The 20981-nt window shown below is 37.2% G+C and overlaps 1 protein-coding gene across 2 annotated transcripts; it reads right to left on the bottom strand.

Annotated features, from left to right (window-relative positions):
- Positions 1–7507: 7507 nt before the first annotated feature.
- Positions 7508–20669, bottom strand: Dnase2b (deoxyribonuclease 2 beta). Of its 2 annotated transcripts, XM_046443128.2 has the most exons (6): positions 20330–20667; positions 18276–18453; positions 14762–14843; positions 11432–11593; positions 9965–10162; positions 7508–7982 (listed from the first exon to the last, which is right to left on the bottom strand). In XM_046443128.2, exons 1-6 carry the CDS (start codon positions 20542–20544, stop codon positions 7642–7644), a joined length of 1176 nt encoding a protein of 391 aa, XP_046299084.1. In that variant the 5' UTR covers positions 20545–20667; the 3' UTR covers positions 7508–7641. The 2 variants fall into 2 exon arrangements, with proteins under 2 accessions (XP_046299084.1, XP_046299085.1); XM_046443129.2 differs by lacking the exon at positions 9965–10162 and having other exon boundaries at positions 20330–20669.
- Between the last annotated feature and the right edge of the window lie 312 nt (positions 20670–20981).

Genomic DNA, 20981 nt, shown 5'->3' with positions numbered 1-20981 from the left:
AACAATAACCAAAACCATCAGTGGGAAGTGCCTCAGTAAAGACAGAGGGCGGGGGGAAAGCTAATCATGGAGAAACAAACTAAATTAAAAAAAAAGATAAATAATCAAACATGGCTGGAAATACAAACCATCTATCAATAGTAACTCTAAACGTTAATGGCCTAAACTCTCCAATAAAGCGACATAGGCTGGTAATATGGATTAAAAAAACAAATCCAACAATATGCTGCCTCCAGGAGACACATCTGATTGGAAAAGACATACACAGGCTGAAGGTGAAAGGTTGGGAAAAAATATACCACGCACACGGTCCTCGTAAGCAAGCAGGGGTGGCCATCTTCATATCGAATAAAATCGACTTCAAGACTAAGTTAATCAAAAAGGATAAGGAAGGACATTATATACTGTTAAAAGGAACCATTCACCAACAAGACATAACAATTATCAATATTTATGCACCAAATAATGGTGCTGCGACGTTCATAAAACAAATTCTCCTCAAGTTCAAGAATCAAATAGACCACAACACAATAATTATGGGTGACTTCAACATACCTCTCTCACCATTGGACAGATCCTCCAAACAAAAGTTGAATAAAGAAACTATAGAACTCAATATCACAATCAATAACCTAGACTTAACTGACATATATACAATATATCAACCATCATCAAGTGGATATACTTTTTTCTCAGGAGCACATGGATCCTTCTCAAAAATAGACCATATATTATGCCATAGGGCAACCCTCAGTAAATATAAAGGGGTGGAGATAATACCATGCATTTTATCTGATCATAATGGAATGAAACTGGAAATCAATGATAAAAGAAGGAAGGAAATATTCTACATCACATGGAAAATGAACAATATGTTACTGAATGATCAATGGGTTACAGAAGACATAAAGGAGGAAATCAAAAAATTCTTAGAGATAAATGAAAATACAGACACAACATATCGGAATCTATGGGACACAATGAAAGCAGTTTTAAGAGGGAAATTCATCACCTGGAGGTCATTCCTCAAAAAAAGAAAAAACCAACAAATAAATGAGCTCACACTTCATCTCAAAGCCCTAGAAAAGGAAGAGCAAAACAACAGCAAATGTAGCAGAAGGCAAGAAATAATTAAAATCAGAGTGGAAATCAACAAAATGGAAAAAAAAGAAACTATTGAAAAAATTGACAAAACTAAACGTTGGTTCTTCGAAAAAATAAACAAGATCGACAGACCCTTAGCCATGCTAACGAAGAGAAGAAGAGAGAGAACTCAAATTACTAACATACGGGATGAAAAATTTCACAACAGATATTACAGAAATACAGAAGATAATTAGGAATTATTTTGAAAACCTATATTCCAATAAAATAGAAGATAGTGAAGACATTGATAAATTTCTTAAGTCATATAATTTGCCCAGACTGAGTCAGGAGGATACACACAATTTGAACAGACCAATATCAATGGATGAAATAGAAGAAGCAATCAAAAGACTACCAACCAAGAAAAGCCCAGGACCGGATGGGTATACAGCAGAGTTTTACAAAACCTTTAAAGAAGAATTAATACCAATACTTTTCAAGTTATTTCAGGAAATAGAAAAAGAGGGAGCTCTTCTAAATTCATTCTATGAGGCCAACATCACCCTGATTCCGAAACCACACAAAGACACCTCAAAGAAAGGAAACTACAGACCAATATCTCTAATGAACCTAGATGCAAAAATCCTCAATAAAATTCTGGCGAATCGGATACAAAAACACATTAAAAAAATTGTGCACCATGATCAAGTAGGATTCAACCCTGGGATGCAAGGATGGTTCGATATACAGAAATCAATAAATGTTATTCACCACATCAATAGACTTAAAGATAAGAACCATATGATCATCTCGATAGACGCAGAAAAAGCATTCGACAAAGTACAGCATCCCTTTATGTTCAAACCATTAGAAAAACTAGGGATAACAGGAATTTACCTGAACATTGTAAAAGCTATCTATGCTAAGCCTCAGGCTAGCATCATTCTGAATGGAGAAAAATTGAAGGCATTCCCTCTAAAATCTTGAACAAGACAGGGATGCCCTCTCTCACCACTTCTGTTCAACATAGTTCTCGAAACACTGGCCAGAGCAATTAGACAGACGAAAGAAATTAAAGGCATAAAAATAGGAAAAGAAGAACTTAAATTATCACTATTTTCAGATGACATGATTCTATACCTAAAAGACCCAAAAGGGTCTACAAAAAAACTACTAGAACTAATAAATGAATTCAGCAAAGTGGCAGGATATAAAATCAACACGCATAAATCAAAGGCATTTCTGTATATCAGCGACAAAACTTCTGAAACGGAAATGAGGAAAAATACCCCATTCACAATATCCTCAAAAAAAAAAATACTTGGGAATTAACCTAACAAAAGAGGTGAAAGATTTATACAATGAAAGCTACAGAACCCTAAAGAGAGAAATAGAAGAAGATCTCAGAAGATGAAAAAATGTACCCTGTTCATGGATAGGCAGAACTAACATCATCAAAATGGCGATATTACCAAAAGTTCTCTATAGATTTAATGCAATGCCAATCAAAATCCCAATGGCATTTCTTGTAGAAAAAGATAAAGCAATCATGAAATTCATATGGAAAAATAAAAGACCTAGAATAGCAAAAGCAACTCTAAGCAGGAAGTGTGAATCAGGCGGTATAGCGATACCAGATTTCAAACTATACTACAGAGCAATAGTAACAAAAACAGCATGATACTAGTACCAAAACAGGCAGGTGGACCAATGGTACAGAATAGAGGACACAGAGACTAATCCACAAAGTTACAACTGTCTTATATTTGATAAAGGGGCTAAAAGCATCCAATGGAGGAAGGATAGCATCTTCTACAAATGGTGCTGGGAAAACTGGAAATCCATATGCAACAAAATGAAACTAAATCCCCTCCTCTCGCCATGCACAAAAGTTAACTCAAAATGGATCAAGGAGCTTGATATCAAATCAGAGACTCTGCGTCTGATAGAAGAAAAAGATGGCTCCGATCTACATATTGTGGGGTCGGGCTCCAAATTCCTTAATAGGACAACCATAGCACAAGAGTTAATAACAAAAATCAACAAATTGGACTTACTTAAACTAAAAAGTTTTTTCTCAGCAAGATAAACAATAAGAGAGGTAAATAGGGAACCTACATCATGGGAACAAATCTTTACTCCTCACACTTCAGATAGAGCCCTAATATCCAGAGTATACAAAGAACTCAAAAAATTAGACAATAAGATAACAAATAACCCAATCAACAAATGGGCCAAGGACCTGAACAGACACTTCTCAGAGGAGGACATACAATCAATCAACAAGTACATGAAAAAATGCTCACCATCTCTAGCAGTCAGAGAAATGCAAATCAAAACCACCCTAAGATATCATCTCACTCCAGTAAGATTGGCAGCCATTATGAAGTCAAACAACAACAAGTGCTGGCGAGGATGTGGGGAAAAGGGTACTCTTGTGCATTGCTGGTGGGACTGCAAATTGGTGCGGCCAATTTGGAAAGCAGTATGGAGATTCCTGGGAAAGCTGGGAATGGAACCACCATTTGACCCAGCTATTGCCCTTCTCGGACTATTCCCTGAAGACTTAAAAGAGCGTACTACAGGGATACTGCCACATCAATGTTCATAGCAGCACAATTCACAATAGCTAGACTGTGGAACCAACCCAGATGCCCTTCAATAGATGAATGGATAAAAAAAATGTGGCATTTATACACAATGGAGTATTACGCAGCACTAAAAAATGACAAAATCATGGAATTTGCAGGGAAATGGATGGCATTAGAGCAGATTATGCTAAGTGAAGCTAGCCAATCCCTAAAAAACAAATGCCAAATGTCTTCTTTGATATAAGTAGATCAACTAAGAACAGAGCAGGGAGGAAGAGCAGGAGGAAAAGATTAACATTAAACAGAGACATGAGGTGGGAGGGAAAGGTAGAGAAAAGGGAAATTGCATGGAAATGGAAGGAGACCCTCATTGTTATACAAAATTACATATAAGAGGTTATGAGGGGAATGGGAAAAAAACAAGGAGAGAAATGAATTACAGTAGATGGGGTAGAGAGAGAAGATGGGAGGGGAGGGGAGGGGGGATAGTAGAGAATAGGAAAGGTAGCAGAATACAACAGTTACTAATAGGGCATTATGTAAAAATGTGGATGTGTAACCGATATGATTCTGCAATCTGTACTTGGGGTAAAAATGGGAGTTCATAACCCACTTGAATCTAATGTATGGAATATGATATGTCAAGAGTTTTGTAATGTTTTGAACAACCAATAAAAAAAAGAAAAATAATTTTTTTAGATGAATGAGACCCTAAACAAATGTTTGAATATTTGAAGTCCCATCATGATTCTTTCTTATTCCATCCCACCTATTTCTTCCTACTGCTTCTGTGAAAGCATATTTTTTCCATCCTGTCTCATATTCTCAACTTTATTTTCTCTATAATCCATATTCCATTTTGGTATGTAAAACACCTGAGGTTCTGAGCCTATGAAGATTGTTCGTGACTGTGTTTCAATTATTATTTCAAATAAAATGACTTGGCACCACACTCACACTGTCATTCTTGTTGTTTTTTTTTTTTTGATTTAGACAGGGAGCTTCTGCTTGTGATAAGCATTAATCTACTTAAGCCAGTGGAAGCTAAATCTGAGACGTTTAATTAAAAAATATAGGGGTATATTATTGCAGAGTTTGTGACCAGAGAGAATTTCTGGCTCCATAAGGAACTCAACTGAATCTGACCAGTTGGGAATTGGTAGCACTCTCCCTGTGAACCTGTGCTTCTTGCAGTGTATCTTCACCATTCTCTAGCCTCTGCCATCCAGTATGTTCTATTTCTTTTTTTTTTTAATATTTATTTTGTAGTTTTAGGTGGACACAATATCTTTATTTTATTTTATTTTTTTATGTGGTGCTGAGAATCAAACCCAGTGCCTCAGGCATACGAGGTGAGTGCTCTACCACTGAGCCACAACCCCAGTCCCAGTATGTTTTATTTTCACTTGTACATGGCAGAAAATTACGATCTTAGCTCCAATGCACATGGCCTTCCAGATCCAGTGCCCAAACCCCAAAATTCAGTCTTGGTACTCTTTGTTTAAGCTCTCTCCCAAATCCAATTGCCTTAGCTTGGCCTATGGTTTATTTTCTTTTGTGTCCCAAGCCCACTCTTTGTCCAGTCATTTGGAGCTGGAGAGGAAAGTGTCACTTGATATCAACAGAAAGTGGGGAATGCCTTTACTAGAAGGATGTGATGGTAGAGAAGAAATTATTTGGTATTTTCATGTTAGAACTGCCTTCCTCCATTGCCACAGGTCTATTTCTGTTTTTAATTTCTTTTCTTCACATGTTAAGTAGCTTCTACCCAAACACCATCTTACAGTACTTTTAAAATAAGATACGCTCCCAACTTCGATGTGGGTCTTTTCTTCTAGCTTTTAAAACCATAGTTTAGAACTTAAATTTCATTCACTAATATAGGCCACACCTTCCTCTTTCTCCCAGAAGTAATCAATAAAAACATCCACTATATTCTGAAGTGTTTTAGCTTCCCTTTCAATGATGTCATTCCCTAAAGATATTACCCAGTTCTTCTTACAGGAATCAGTATGGTTGAGTGACAGTCCTGGGAATATGCTTGAGAAAGAGCACTGCTCATTCTCTTTGGTTTATTATGGCTGTTTTTAAGCCCCATCTCAGGGAATTACCAACACCAAGATAAATTTCTTCCTCCCAGAGTCAGTGTATGGTATCGTTGAATTAACAGGGCTATTCAATTTCTTTCCAGCATTTTTTCTTCCCTCCAAGGAAGGTCTAGCCACTCCCCTTTTTCCCTTCAGAAGGAACCATGTCTTTCATGTATGCACCTAGTAGGCCAGCATCTTTCTTTTTTTCTTCTTCCTGTCACATTCCTACACTCTTTCTTCTATGGAATATGATTTTGATTGTTTTGCCTTTAGATTCTTTTAATGAACCTGGGGTAGAGTCACAATTCTAGAAAATCGTATTTATCTTTTGGGGGAGGAGGCTATATCCTATTGTATATTTTTAGTACAATAGAATTTCTTCACTTTTGCTGTATTTTTACTCTTCATTTGTCTTTCTATTGGATCAAGTTTTGATCCTCTTCATCTTTAATGTTCTCGTCTTGTTCTGTTTGATTTCCCCCTAATAATCCTATTTCACTGGGATTATTTATATTCATATGCTGAGAGGCCAAAATATTTTTTCAGCCCTCTTCATATTTAAACGTGTAAGTTCTCCAGATAGAATGCACCATACCTACCATACCCATAGCTTATATTTGCAACAGATAGGAAGAAAAAAACATTTTCTCTACTTATCATCAAACCATTTAATCCCATGAATTTTGGTATTGAGCTCTCAGGACGGATATTTTCCTTTATTGCCTTATTGCCTTTTATTGTCTCTTAGAATAGAAATTAAAGGCATAGCCTCAGAGGTCAAATATACCACTATGATCCTAGACAAGTAACTGAAATTCTGTAGGCTTCAGTTTCCTTGTCAGTACAATGGGCATAATAACATTTTCTAATGCACAGAATTGTTATGAAGATCAAATAAGAAAATGTGGGTTGAGTGCTCACTGTATGGTAAATGCTCAGTAAGTGCTAGTAATTGTTGTTGTGATTGCTTTCATTATATGGTAAGGGTCTTGAACTTGGGACCTATAAATCAAACTTTATTAAGCAACTAGTTCTTATAGAATCATTATTATTCATTTATATAATAGTTCTGTTTAGTGATAAGAGTCCAGAAAAAACTTAAGATTGTTAGTTTTGATTCTTGTTTCTTTGTTTTATTTCTATAAGCTGATAGGTTGTATTTATATTGATTTTTCTCTTATATTGACTTAAATTTTTTTTGACAAATATTACTCATTTCTAAAACTTCTTTTTTTGTCCTATTTTTCTGGGTGGGTGAGATTCAATTTCAAATACCACCATATTTTCAAGTGCTAGATATGTGCCAGGTTTGGTCTTAGGTGCTTAAATATACCTAGATATTATCTCCTTTGTATAGATTAAAAATTCAGGGTTTACAGAATTCAAGTGAGTGGACCAACATCATACATTTAGTAAGTAGCACTTGCAAGTATAACAGGTAAGAAGACTCAACCATAAACCAGTGAGAAAGAACTTTAGGAAGAATATAACCAAATAGTGTGAAAGTACAGGGAGAGAGCAGTTTTCTGGGAAAAAAAAGATAGGTAAGAAGATGAGAAAGTCTTTGTAAAAGAGATGAAATTTAATCTAAAAGATAACCAGTCAATTCATAAGAAACTAAAGTTCACTAGTACTCTTTCTTTCATTCACTCTGTTCCCATTTTAATTATGCATATGATTTTGTTTATTACACCAAAGATACACAGTATATAAATAACCATTAACTAGAACATAAAATCGTAAACATTGGAAAGGCATGTTTTATTTGATGATATGTTGAACATACTTATAGGCTTCAAATATTTAAATAATGGCTCTCATGCAAGATTCATTATAGATGTTTTCAATGATAGCACAGGTATTCTTTCACTGAGTTAGTTACAGTCCTCATAATACAAAACTAATCTTTGAAATGCTTGGTAAATATGTCGATTCTGGGTACAAATGAATCCTCCACTTCTGAAGGCTTGGTATGGGCTCCTATTTAGGTCTCCAATACATGTCCAGCGGTTTTTGGTGCCTTTTTGGGAAATACACCATTTGGCATGGTCCTGGTAAGAACTGAAATAAGATTGTCGAGATATCTTAATGGCTTTGATATTGTAGACATGGTAAGGAAGGGAGCAGTTTGAAGGAAGCTGTTGTCTCTTTCGCTGCCAGGTTTCTGTTAGCAAGTGTGTCTTCAACCGTTGAGCCATCCAGGCTGCAAAGATGTCTGGGGTTTGGAAGGAAAGAGAGAGATTGACATTTACACTTAGAAAAAATTCTGAAAATACCCTCAGGAAGGGATATCATCACTCACCTCTGATAGGTGGATGTCATAAGCACAACAGTAATAATATAATTGAGACAGTGGATGGGAAAATTTTTCTAAATCCTGAAGTGGCATGCAAATATATGCTATCTTCATTACTATAATGAGGTTGATATCTGCCAATGTCTTGTTTCACACAAACAAGGGAGCAATATGTGTTCTTGCCCTGAAAGATCTTTGGAAAGAATAAGGCTAGAGAAGTAATCAGAGGCCAGTTCTAGGGATCCTTATAAGCCATGATAATATGTTTGAATTTTCCTGAACAAAAAGGGGAATTTTTAAAGAATGTTAATGGAGAATTAATAAAAACTGATTTATGATGATAGATATCAATTGAGAGGCTGTGTGCAGGATGACTTGGGAAGAGTGGGTTAGAAAGGAGATAGGAAAAATGTAAGATTGTCATAATAACTACAACAGTAAACACAGGCATGGACTATGGTGGTGGCAGAGGATCAGGTAATTGTGAAAGTTATTAAGGACCTGGAACTGATGGTGGGTTTGATAGAGTAGTTAAGAAAAAGAAGGCATCAAGGAAGCCTAGGTGACTGTGCAGAATGCCAGACAATGAGTGAGTCTGTGGGGGAATGAATGATGAGCTTGGCATCTTTATTTGGTGTGGTTGTACCACCTCCAGGTAGAATTGTCCCACTGACTATTGAATATCTCACTTGGTACAGAGGTCTGGGTGGAAATCTAGACTGGGAGTCACGTGAGGACTTGCCAGAAATGCCTAGCATAGAATGTAGACTGAGATATGGAAGGACAGAAGACCACCTGGCCATTTCATCACCTATGGAGTAGTCAGAGGAGGACGATGTGGCAGAAGACATCTAAAAGAAGTGGAAGGAAGACCAAGAGATGTACACTCACTCCCAATACCAGTGAAGTGTTTCAGGAAGTGTTTCAGAAAGTGCCAAATTTGCAGAGACTATTTCTATCCTGTTAATTTTTGCATCTCTAGTGCCTGACATAGGGCTTGGCAAATAGGCATTCTATACATCGTATGCAATCTATAAAAGAAGGAAGGAAGCAAATAATCAAGGAAGTCAGTGAGGGGAATACACCATTTGGCATGGGCCTGGTAAGAACTAAAGTAAGAAGTCAGATCACCTAGGGCAGCCACTGTGGCAGGTGGGGTGGGGGTGGGGTGGTGATTGGTATCTATAGGCAGAAGAAAGACTACAGTGAGAGAGAGCTTTGAGTAAGTAAAGGCTCTGATGAGGATTTTCAAAGATATGTAGGAGAAAAAGCAAAAAAGAGAGATGTGGGAAATTTTGAATTGAGGGAGGGTTTCCAGTATGTTTGTATGTAAAGAACCTGAGTGGGAGCCTTGAAGTAGAAGAGGCAAAACAGATGAAGGGGACAAATCAAGGTATGTTGAGGCTACAATGTGTTCCAGAGGATAGGGGATATAAATGCTTCTGTTGGGATGGGAGAAAATGTGCTAAAAAGAAATGAAGACTGGTAAAAATGTTGGGAGGCTAGGGTGTGATACTGAAGTGGTTTTTCCCTAGTGAACTTTGTTGTCTTTATGGGTAAAGGGGCTCAGTAGTGTAAAAAACTTGACAATAAGGAAAACTCAAAATAACTACTTAGGGGATGGAAGAAGGAGAGATGTGTTCAAAGGGAGACTGAATTTTCACTGGCCCCTGGCTGTATGGTTGTGAGATAGCTCTGGGGTCTGTACCAGCAATTCTGCTATTGAAGTGATACAGGAATATGTTTAAATTGACCCTTAACTTCCTTTTCCCTTTCCTTCTTCTTTTTTTTTCTTTTTCCTTCTTTTCTCCCTGCATAATCAAATTGTTTTCTCTAGGTAATCCATAGTGAGTCCAACAGCAGAGTTACACAGCATATCATTTGATGATGGTCTTTCATACCACCAAGAAAAGAATCCGATTTTGCAAAATGGAGGAAGTTTTGTCCTTGGGATGACTGAAGAGTGACGAGGTGCCGGCCAGGAATCTTTGATGAGCTCGACCTGGCACACAGCTGGGGCATGTGGACAAGATCCCTGTGAAAGGTGACCGGGATGGAACAGCTATAGACATTTGGGTTGCAGATCAAGAGCTGAGAATCTGAATCAAGAAACAGCAAAGAGAAGTTGAAAACTTAGACACAAAGGCATATGGAGATTATAGATATTGTTGTAGACAAACAAACAAACAAAAAAAACCCATACATAGGCATTCCCCCTTTTGAAGCAATGGCCTTCAAATGGCTTTTGTTTACAGTAACTGGCACCTATTGAGCACTTCATACTTTCCAGACATTGTGCCATGAGTTTTATATCATTTTACTCTTCTCATCCTCAAAGCAAACTTATTAGTAGGTAAGTTCTGTTGTTATCATTATCCTCATCTTATATATAAATTAACTGAGCCTTTATGTCAAATGTACATGGTTATAGAAATTGTAACTGATGAAGTTAATATTCAAACTCAGATAATCTGGCCTTGAAGGCCATATGCTTTTTCTCCTATATATACATATACAAAAAGTAGAGAACACCTTGTTTCCAGAATAATTAATTCATCAGTGTGTACATCCTGTATCTACAATGTTTAGTTCTCTATTCACCACATGATGCTAGCTAGATTAGGATGTGACTTAGGTGAAAGGCTCAGTGATCCTTATAATAAGATAGAAATTTGATGGGAAACATTTTCTAAACCTGTATCTGAAGGCAAAGATGATCTTCATTGCTGTTTAGCCGCTTTCTCAGTAAAAAGTGATTGGTAAAAGCAGTGTTCCTACTTTTTCTCCTCCCACACCATAGTTTGCCAAACGTAAGTATTTTTGGCTATTTGAGCTTGAGATCTTAAAAGAAGTTTATCTGGCTCAGATGTGTCATGTTGGCAGGGTACAGGAAACATTTGGTCTGCAAAGTTTTCTTTCTTTCTTTTTTTAAAAAATAAGATTGAACCCATATTTGAAAATCAGGATCTCTCTTTCTCTTTCACACACATATACCACATACCCTAGGTTTCTGGTTCCTCAGGAGAAATTTATAATCTGTGGGCCTGTATTTCCTAAAGAGCCACAATATGTTGGCTCTGAGGCCTTTGAAGCTTCCAGGGGAAAGTCAATACCCCAACTTGTCATGGTCCCCAGTGCCATGCAATTCATTTAAATGAATCCCTGAATTCATTTAAAACTACTGCCCCTGATGTCATTGGTAGACCAGGAACTGAGGACCAGTAAGCTTTAGTATTGCAGAGGCAGTATTAGAACACAGGTATCAGAGGGTCTATGAACAGATTAATAAACGAAGTGACACGTTTATTAATACATTTCTCAGTTCCTTCTCCAACATTGCTATCTCCTTTCACACATTCTGGTATTACCTATTGCTTCATACTGGTTGTACTTAAAAGTTACACAGATGCCACTTTGTCCGTTTCGTCTCCCAGTGGATGGATAATCATAGCCTTCTTGAGGAATTGGAGGAAACCGGGGAATAGAATGAATCAGCCAGAACCCCTGGATTCTGTTCCACAGCAATAAACCTACCCAAGATACATTTAATACAGATAAATTAGAAAAAAAAAACACTTCCTTTTAAAGTAGGGTTCAAAGATGCAACATTTATTCCTGTTTATGCTTTAGTTTAATGTTTTATTAGGTTAATAATCACAAGGATCATGTTCATTTTTTAAGGATGTCAGAAGCAAGTTAGATACACATCACAATGCATCATTACTGATGATAAGCTACCAATAAAGGGAGGCAAGGGCAGCAGTTCTGTGAAGAGTTAAGAGGAATTTCATGTTGAACTACACGGAAAATTTGTTTTGGCAGAATGCAAATTTGCTAAATTGGAGTTTGACCTTGTTAAACTATATAATCACCTGGCAAGCTTCAGATAGAGTCTTTACTGCTAAGCAGCTAACTTTTTTTTTTTTTTTCAAAAGCCTGCTAACAAACAGAGGTTAAGGAGACAATATTAAATGAAGAAATGTACTTGTAGTACTTTGTTTTAAGAAACTAATGCTCATTTATTGGAGAAGAGTCACCCACCTCAACAGACACAATAAAAGAGGTTAAAAAAGTAAAAAAAAAAGCAAGCCATACTATTCTTATTAATTATGTTTAGTAAAAGTCTCTAGAGCTTAATAATATGAATTTATTCATGTTTTCCTTACTAGAGTGGAAACCAAATGCCTGCTAATTATTTCTTTTTTAAAGAGTATACCTTTAAAAAGTTTGCTTTTGGCTAGGTACAGTAGTACATGCCTGTAATCCCAGATACTTGGGAGGCTGAAACAGGAGGATTGAGAGTTTGAGGCCAGTCTCAAAAACTTAGTGAGGAGATCCTGTCTCAAAAAATAAAAAAGGGGATGTGGCTCAGTGGTAAATCACCCTGGGTTAAGAAAACAAAGCATACCCTTGCTCTTCGGGAGGAAAAATAAAATCAATACTTACGTTTTGGTGAACCATGTTGACAGTTCTGTTGCCTAACAGAGCTGGATGGCCTTCAAGTACTCCCCTCTGCCCAGATAAATGTGCTGTTTTGCTGGAATCTCAACCTCCTAGTATGAATGCCACAAATGTTAGGGTATCTGATGGCAAAGAGAATTCCTTGCCTCAAAACTTAACATTAAACCTCATTTTCTTTTTCTCCAAACCCTTGCAGCAACTAATAAGGTGGAGTAGAAATGACAAAAGTTGCTGGAGGAGAAGTTGGAGAATGTGGTGTGTTATAAAAATTGTTGGGTTCCATGTAAATAGGGCCTTGAGGAGGGCAACTTGACAAAATTAAGAGCTTTCGATGTTCATGAACTTTGAAAACCACTACAAATTATATCCTTAACCAGACATTGCAAATTAGCAGTCCATGGACCAGATACAGACTGAGGATATATTTTATTAGGCTTGCAATGTATTTTTTAAACATTCAAGTCATTGCCAACATTTAAAACCTTTAGGGAATTTCCAAAAAATACTAATTTTCAACATTTCCTAAAAAAACCTGCAAGGTGAGAAATAATTGCACCCTTTAGTTTGTATATATACCTCTTGGTTCAGCCCACTACACTTGCTAATATTATCTGCCTGCTCCCTGAGGGTATTTGAGTTTGTAACCTTCTGAAGAATATTGTCATAGCTAGTTATTCATGACATATTTTTAAAAGTAGTCATTATGATAGCTTTATGAAATGGTTTAAAATAAGCATTTTAGAAAGGATTAAGTCTGTTTATCTAATGGGTATTAGGATTACAGATTTTTTTTTGTTTACTTGCACTTTGAATTTTTCTATAAAAATGTATATGTATAGTTCATCAATAGAAGAGTAACAAAAGTCACTAAAACAAAAATCACTGTATATAATAACAAAATTATGAGACCAACCTAGGTGTCCATCAATAGATAAGTGAGGTATATATACCCAATGGAGCTTTCCATAGCTATAAAGAAGATCAAAATCATGTTATTGGTAGGAAAATAGATGGAACTGGAGAACATCATAGTAAGTAAAATAAGCTAGACTCAGAAAGTCAAGGGGCATATGTGTTCTCTCATATGTGGGAGCCAGAGGAAAAAAGGGGAAAAGAAAAAGGGATCTCATAAATACAGAAGGGAGACCAGTGGGATAGAGGAGGGGGATGCGGTGAGGGAGGAAGGGAGAGACAAGGGACGTACTAAGGGTTAAATTGACCAGGTTATGTTACATATGTATATGAATATATCATAATGAATCCCATTATTATGCATAATTATTATGCAGCAATATGAAATTTTAAAAGGATTGTTTTGAAAAACCCAACTATTAATTAAAATTGTAACAATACAATTATGTCCATTTGACTGCATCATAAAGACATATGTTTTTGTTCGTTTGTTTCTCTGACACTGGGGATTTAACCCAAGGCCACTTTACCATTGAGCTACATCCTTACTCCCTTTATTATTTCTTATTTTGAGGCAGGGTTTCACTAAGTTGCTGAGGCTGGCCTGGAACTTGTGATTCTCTTACCTCAGCCTTCTGAGTCAACTATAACACAAATTTTAAGGCAATAACAGAGTAGATTTGAAATTTCATTTGTTCATTTGTTTGTAATAAAAGATGACAAAATACCTTTCAAATTACTATGTATAGTAGCAATATGTAACAAAATATGTTAAAAATTACTGTGATGTAAAAACTAAAAATACTTTTTTCAAAAATGTTTATTTCTAATGGAACTATATATTATAAAGAGTGAATTTTACTTGATATGTATTATACTTAATATACCTAACTACAAAGTGTGTGTGTGTGTACACATATTACCCACACACACATAATATAGACTTCTTGGGGTATGTATGTATAAATATAGAGATATAGATGTGTATATAAATACATGTATAGTTATACACTAACTGGTATTCCCAGTGGTCAGCACTTGGAGTTTTGCTCTAAAACATATATATATATATATATATATATATATATATATATATATATATATATATAAAGAAATAAAGTTATATTCCCAAAAAGGGTACTGCCAAGTCAAATTATATAATTATAACCTGTTATATGGAAATCATACATTTCAATTTATCAAAATAAACCATTAAAAACAAAGGTTATCTATTTAATATGGAATGTGAGTGCATTCACGATGAAAGGTTTAAGAAAATGTCAATTTCTAATAGGAAAGAGAAATCAAGAGCTGTTTCACAATACCTTTGGTGTGTCCATATTTTCTGTCATAATTCACAGATGTAGGGACTCCATCATTGTATATTAGATAGGCCGTGCTGTTACCCTGCAGGAATATATTAGGGTTATAATGGCATAAATGCTCACAATATTTCTACCAGCTAGTCAGCCTACAATACAAAGCTTTTGTTAATACACATGAGAAGTCATCCATTCTCTTAATAGGCAGCTCTCGAATCAATATGAATTCTGTGGCATGTAAGACTGTGGGGGTGGAGTCCATTCTGAACTATTCGTGGTTTTGACTCACATGACAGGGGTGCTGTGCATTATGATCTGCATGTGAGGGTATATTCCTATTTCTCTTGGTTGTTTTGGAATCAGATTCTTATTAAGGAAGCAGTGTATGATAAAGGAGTGCTGAATTATTTGTTCAGGAAATGAAGGAGGAACAACCAGCCAAGGATTACACCTGTGTTTTTTTTCCCCCCATTGGTATTATAGGCACAGTGCAGAACAGGCTGTCAGGATCTGATTTCCTCTGTCTCCTTTGTGTTCACTGCCTGGTCATAGCTTTGTATTTAATCAGGATTCCTCATTATCTGCTCCCCTTCTTCTCTGATACAGGAGGCTTTTTTCTTCAATCCATTTCTCAGTGTCACTTCACCTTTCTAACTTGTTATTTCCCTGCTTCAAGAGAGTGGTGAAATTTAATGTGTGATATTGGATTTCCTCTGTATGGCAAAATATGAGACAATTCTTAAGTTAGCCAAATCTCTGAATCAAAATAAAGCTACTATTTTGATAGTGTCTCTTCATCACCTTTAAGTTTGCTTATTATTGTTCTGTGTGGTTCCATTCCATTTGTGTCGGTAAATTTTATTGAAGCCAATAATGTTGATATTGAAAAAAATCTCAGTGACATAATAATAAAAGCAGGAGAAGCCAATTCATCTCCTTTAAAATGCCCTTTCTTTTCTTTCATAAGAAATGAGTCAATACTGAGTCTCTTGTAGTTATTTAATTATTTTAAGGAATCTAAAAACATTTTTAAAATGTGCAACATGGGAAGCATTCTTGGCTACTGTACTTAGGCAAATCCAGAAAGTGAGATATTTTCTTACCATCATTTTCCATAATCAACCATAGCTACAGAATGTCATTTGTACCATTCTGTTCTCTGGAGATCTCTGGCAGTTGTTTTATGAGCTGACAGTGAATGTAGTAATGAGGCCATTTGTGTGCCTTTTGGGGTACAATGTGAGGGACTCTGGGAGGATATGGTGTGAAACTGTATTTTTATAGTAGATAAAATTTCTCATTCTAACCAGGAGTGTAACAGCCAGCTAAGGTTAAATAAGTTGTAGCTGTGGTGGGAAGAAAGGCTATTTATAACAGGAAAGATCATAGACTTAAGAATAGGTAAACACGGTGTATTTCTTTGGACAGTTTTATTGTTTTTTAATATTTTCTTAGTTGTCAATGGACTTTCTTTCTTTCTTTCTTTCTTTCTTTCTTTATATGTGGTGCTGAGAATCGAACCCACTGCCTCACGCATGCTAGGCAAATTCTCTACCACTGAGCCCCAGCTCCAGCCCCCAGTTTTATTCTTTTAATACATATATAGAGTATGGTTTTGATTACTGGATGTTGAACATCTCTGACCCTAGACTAGCAGGCAATCACTTTAGGAAAGCACAGGCAACTGCAATATAGTTTGATCAGTGTTATTGTGGCATCTGGAAGGTTCTTATTTGCAAAAGCAAAAGAATGGAAAAAATTCCAAATGTAATCCCGTTATTGGCTTTGATTACCCTTGACATTTGAGATTTAAAATTATTTGGTTCGATCTTGCATTCCACTCTCTGTTAGAGTTCGGTTCCAGGTCAGGGGACAGGAAAGTTATGTTCTCATAGTCACTTCTGACACATAGTTCCAGCTTCCAAAGTATACTCAATCTTACCTAGCTATCATCCACTGCTATTGCTCTGTGCCAGTCAGACATGGAAACCCACTCCTTTCCTGTCATTTTCTTCTCAAAACCAATCATTCAAGGCATTGTGCATGAACAGGTTTCACTGAAGGTAGGAGACATTGAATGGTTTTTTTTATGCCACAATGTCCTATGCATTCTCCCTCTATGTTTCTCACACTTTTTAAATCCTTGCGTCCTTCCACTATTTTTTTTTTTTTGCAAAGCAATTTAGTTCTTTTTCCCTTCCTAGGCTCTAGGCCTGCCTTTGTACCTCCTAAGACCATTATTGGATTCTGCCAAACTAAGTGCCAACTACTCCAACAAAGATGAATGACAGGCTTGACAATGTTACTTTTCCTCTTCCCTGCCCCAGCAATTCCTGTGATGGGAAAAGGAACAATGTAGGCATTTGTTTTGTCTCTAATGGCTTAAGCTCCTGGTCCCTGTCCTCAACCTTGGAAAGCAAAAGCAGCTGCAGGCAGTTTACACTTTGTGTAACCATCTATTTATTCAAAACAGAGTTGTTGTTGAGGTTAAATAATTTTTTAAAACACCTAGAACTGTGGTGGGCACATCACATGTACTCAAACGGCCTACGAAGTGGTATTAACTTTGAGATTTCTCTCCGAAGATTGCTTTTAATGGCAGGTGAATAAAATGAGTATTACTTCAAACAGTGACAGCTCCCTGCTCATTCTGAGTAAATATTCAGACCCACATATGCAGTAGTGCTAGAGGCGAAAGCAGTCTTGTAGTGAGCATGAAATTACTTGCCATATGTAAAAGCCCAGCACAGAGTGTGGCATATTACAGTTATTGTTAGGAAATGCATACGTGAGTGTAATTGGATGTTAATTATTGCTTGATTTTACTTGTCACCCTTGTTGGAAAGCAATTGCTGTGCAACAGATGGAGCCTGGAATACTGGGAGGCTGCCCACACTGAACCAGCAGGCCTGCTTACCTATGTCTTTGACTGGCTAGCTCATTGCCTGATAAAGTCCAAACAGTAGATTTAGTCTCCATTTAGGCAAGTTCTAGGACCTTGAAACTTAAATCTTAGCTGTCAGCATGCCATCTTGAAAATAATTAATTGGAAGAACCAGTGGAACCCTTTACTTGGATTGTTGCTGCTTATCAGCACCATGGCATGAACAACCCATAACTCATGGCATATTGATCACAGATCTATATTACCTTGTAGTAGAGAGGGCTCTTCTTCCTGCTTCTATTTAATGGATGAGATAGCAAGCACTGAGGTTTTGGCAGAGGTTTTGGCAGCCAGAGACTTTAATGAGCAATTAGTTTGATACCATTGGACATGGTACCAAATGAACCAGCAATTTGGCATAGCTGTCGCATATGATGACTTATTTCCCAAGGCCTTGGTCAGGTTGGTTCATTTAGTTGTTCTGGAGTAGTTATGGGCTAGTCTATTTTTAACTACTGGGATTGGGGTTTAGATGTGTAAGTAGGGAAAAAATCTTCAAACCTGCTTTTAGAAGCTTTGAATTGTGTTTTATGCATTTTCTGTGATTCAAATAAATGATTAACTATAACATACCTTGGAGGCATATGCTTCATATAGCTGTTGTAATGTCCTTCCCAATGCACTCTCAGTGGTATTCATTAACTGCTCACTCCTCCTCCAGCTTCTGATTGTGGAGTCTAGGTATAGGTACTCTAGCCCAGTCTCTCCAGTTTCCTTGTCTTGCCTTTTGGGTAATTTATAAAAGATAAACCTAATGAAGGAAATATTTATGAATTACTATGACTTATTGATGGATTTCCTGGTTGCAATCTGTATCAAATACTTAAATATATCTCTTGCTTATGTTTCACAGAAAGCCCCTAAGGAAAGGGATTTGCTCAAGATCTCCACCTTTTCCTTTGCTCCTCCTCAGGGAAGAAAATATGAATCTGATCAGATATATTCTAAGACAATAGCTGGCCTGGTGGATGGAGTCCTTGAAATGAAAGTCCCTGCACATTGAGAGAGGCTCTCTCTGATGTTTGCACAGTGCTTATGACTGCAGTAGGGAAAAGACCAAGGCCCAGGCCTGGACTGGAGAAGTCTTGGGTTCTCTTCTGCTACAAGTGCTTGGCATTCTCATCTCTTTGCAGCTGGCTGGGTATGAGATTTGGAAGTTGGCTTTCAGGGCAGCTGGAGATTCCTTTGAGACCCCGGCCCAATTCTCATTCTTCAGCTCATTTTATCCAAATGTCTTGCATGGAGGATTTGGGCCCAAGACTAATTATGTAAGCTCTTCTTTTCCTTTTCTATTGTTTCTTGTTGTATATGTCCTTTGGGTATCCCACAGGGAGGACAGGTGGTAGGGCCCACATAGCACTCAGGCAGTCTTAGATCACCTATCCCAGAGTTTCTTAGTGTTCTATTTAGGTTTTGAGCCAGACCATTCTTTATTGTGGGGGTTGTCCCGTGCATTGTAGAATCCCTCGCTTCTACCTGTTAGGCCCCCCAAATTGTGATAATCAAAATCCATGTTGCTTCCTGCTTCTGTATTACCTCATTGCTCCTTTATTGGCCAGAAATGCCCATGCACAGCCCTATTTTTTCTAGGTACTCATGACTGTTCTTAAAACAGCTGGTGTCTTCCTCACCAGGCATAGTGGTGCACACCTATAATCCCAGTGGCTTGGGAGGGTAAGGCAAGAAGATTGCAAGTTCAAAGCCAGTCTCAGCAACTTAGTGGACCCTGTCTCAATAAATAAATAAATAAGACTGAAGATGTGGCTCCGTGGTTAAGCACTTCTGAGTTCAATCCCTAGTACCAAAACCAAACCAAAACACAACAAAAGAAAAAAAATGTACTTCTTCAAAGAAGCCCTTTAGGCTCTATGCTACCCAATACCCTACCTATGCCTTTATCTGTGAACTCCTTAAAGGGAGGAACTATGTTTTGTTTATACTCTATCTTCAAAACTCAGCACAGGGCCTAGGAGGAGCTCCTAATGGAGTTTATCTATGTTCTCTAGCCTGAAGTTACACAAAGTTTGATGTCATCCATAATGGCAAACCTAAACACCCTGACTAAAGAATGAAGAAGTGACCAAAGCTTTAGGAGAATCCAACTATAATGCAACGTTATGTTGTGTCTCTTTTGACACTGTACAAGAGGTCAATGACCTTCCACCCACCCCAACAGTTGCCAAACAAAGCAAGGTTAACCAAAGAGGGCTGTGTAGAACCAAATCCTCCTTGTCCTCATAAGGAGAAACATACTCCAATTTCAGAAAAGGAATCTTCTGCTTTATCTCCTGTGTCAATATAAAAGGTTTCTGTTAGGAAAAGCCACATGTAATTAAAGAAATTGCCAACTGACAGAAGTTGTCATCTCAATCCCACTTCTGCAATGACCAGCTCGCCCTGCTGAGAGCACTGAATTAGTCCAGAGAGGCTGCTCAGCTCTCATTCCAGGATCTCCAGCTTAAAAGCTGTGTGGGTATTTAGCCCACTAGCACATTTTAAATGCTTTTCTTTTTAAAGGAAGAGAGTGAGGAGAAAGTTCTCCTTAGGAACATCACAGCCAATCAGTCTGCCTCCTATACTTTGGCTTTCTATTTGCATACACCCATCCTTTCATTTCTTTTACCTACCAATCCACGGCTTCACCTTCTTCATTTCTGCATGATATTGTTGATGCCTTCAGGACCCCAAAGAAGCCAAGGGAGAGCAAAGCAAGGGTTGTTCTTAGAAGTCTCGCTGTCATTTTCTTTCTGTCGTGTTTATTCCATGCCACAGCAGGAAACTTTCCCCATAGATGGTGGAGTCTGAGTTTCAAGTCTCTCTCAGGCTGCGCTGACTCTGACATTTGATTCCATTTACCTCTGCTCTTTGCTGCTCAGGCATTTTCAGAATGGGATGAATCCCATGTACTCGTGTGATTCTGTCACAACATCCCAGCGTGACTCTGGATGCTTCTGTGCCGAATTGTTGATGAGTTTGCAAAGTCATCAAAAAGTTCTAGAGAGACAATAAAGGGGATATACATACATATATATATATATATATATATATATGTGTGTGTGTGTGTGTGTGTGTATACATACATATATTTAAAGTGAACATTATGTATATAAAGTTCGGTGGGCAGGGAACTTCATTTTGATCAGCAGATGTTGAATTAACATTCTCATGTTTTTCCCACTCTGATATGAGAGCAAATGTATAAGCTTCATACGTTAAACAGAAATGACAAAAAACATTACCTTAATAATAATTAGGATTTGTTGCTTATTATAATCTCTA

Source organism: Marmota monax, unplaced genomic scaffold (assembly GCF_021218885.2).
Source record: "Marmota monax isolate L192 unplaced genomic scaffold, Marmota_monax_Labrador192_F-V1.1 WCK01_AAM20220418_F8-fsc00046, whole genome shotgun sequence".
Taxonomy (NCBI): Eukaryota; Metazoa; Chordata; class Mammalia; order Rodentia; family Sciuridae; genus Marmota; species Marmota monax.
Note: the sequence above shows the minus strand (reverse complement) of the source record. Positions and strands in the feature narration are given on the sequence as shown.

Excerpts from the sequence above, each read along its gene's own strand:
- Dnase2b (XM_046443128.2), bottom strand. The coding sequence starts at position 20,544 with ATGTCAGAGTCAGCGCAGCCTGAGAGAGACTTGAAACTCAGACTCCAC. Across the intron at positions 14,844-18,275 it reads ATGAAGCATATGCCTCCAAG|GGTAACAGCACGGCCTATCT; the intron begins GTATGTTATAGT and ends ATATTCCTGCAG. Across the intron at positions 11,594-14,761 it reads AAAATATGGACACACCAAAG|GTTTATTGCTGTGGAACAGA; the intron begins GTATTGTGAAAC and ends TATCTTGGGTAG.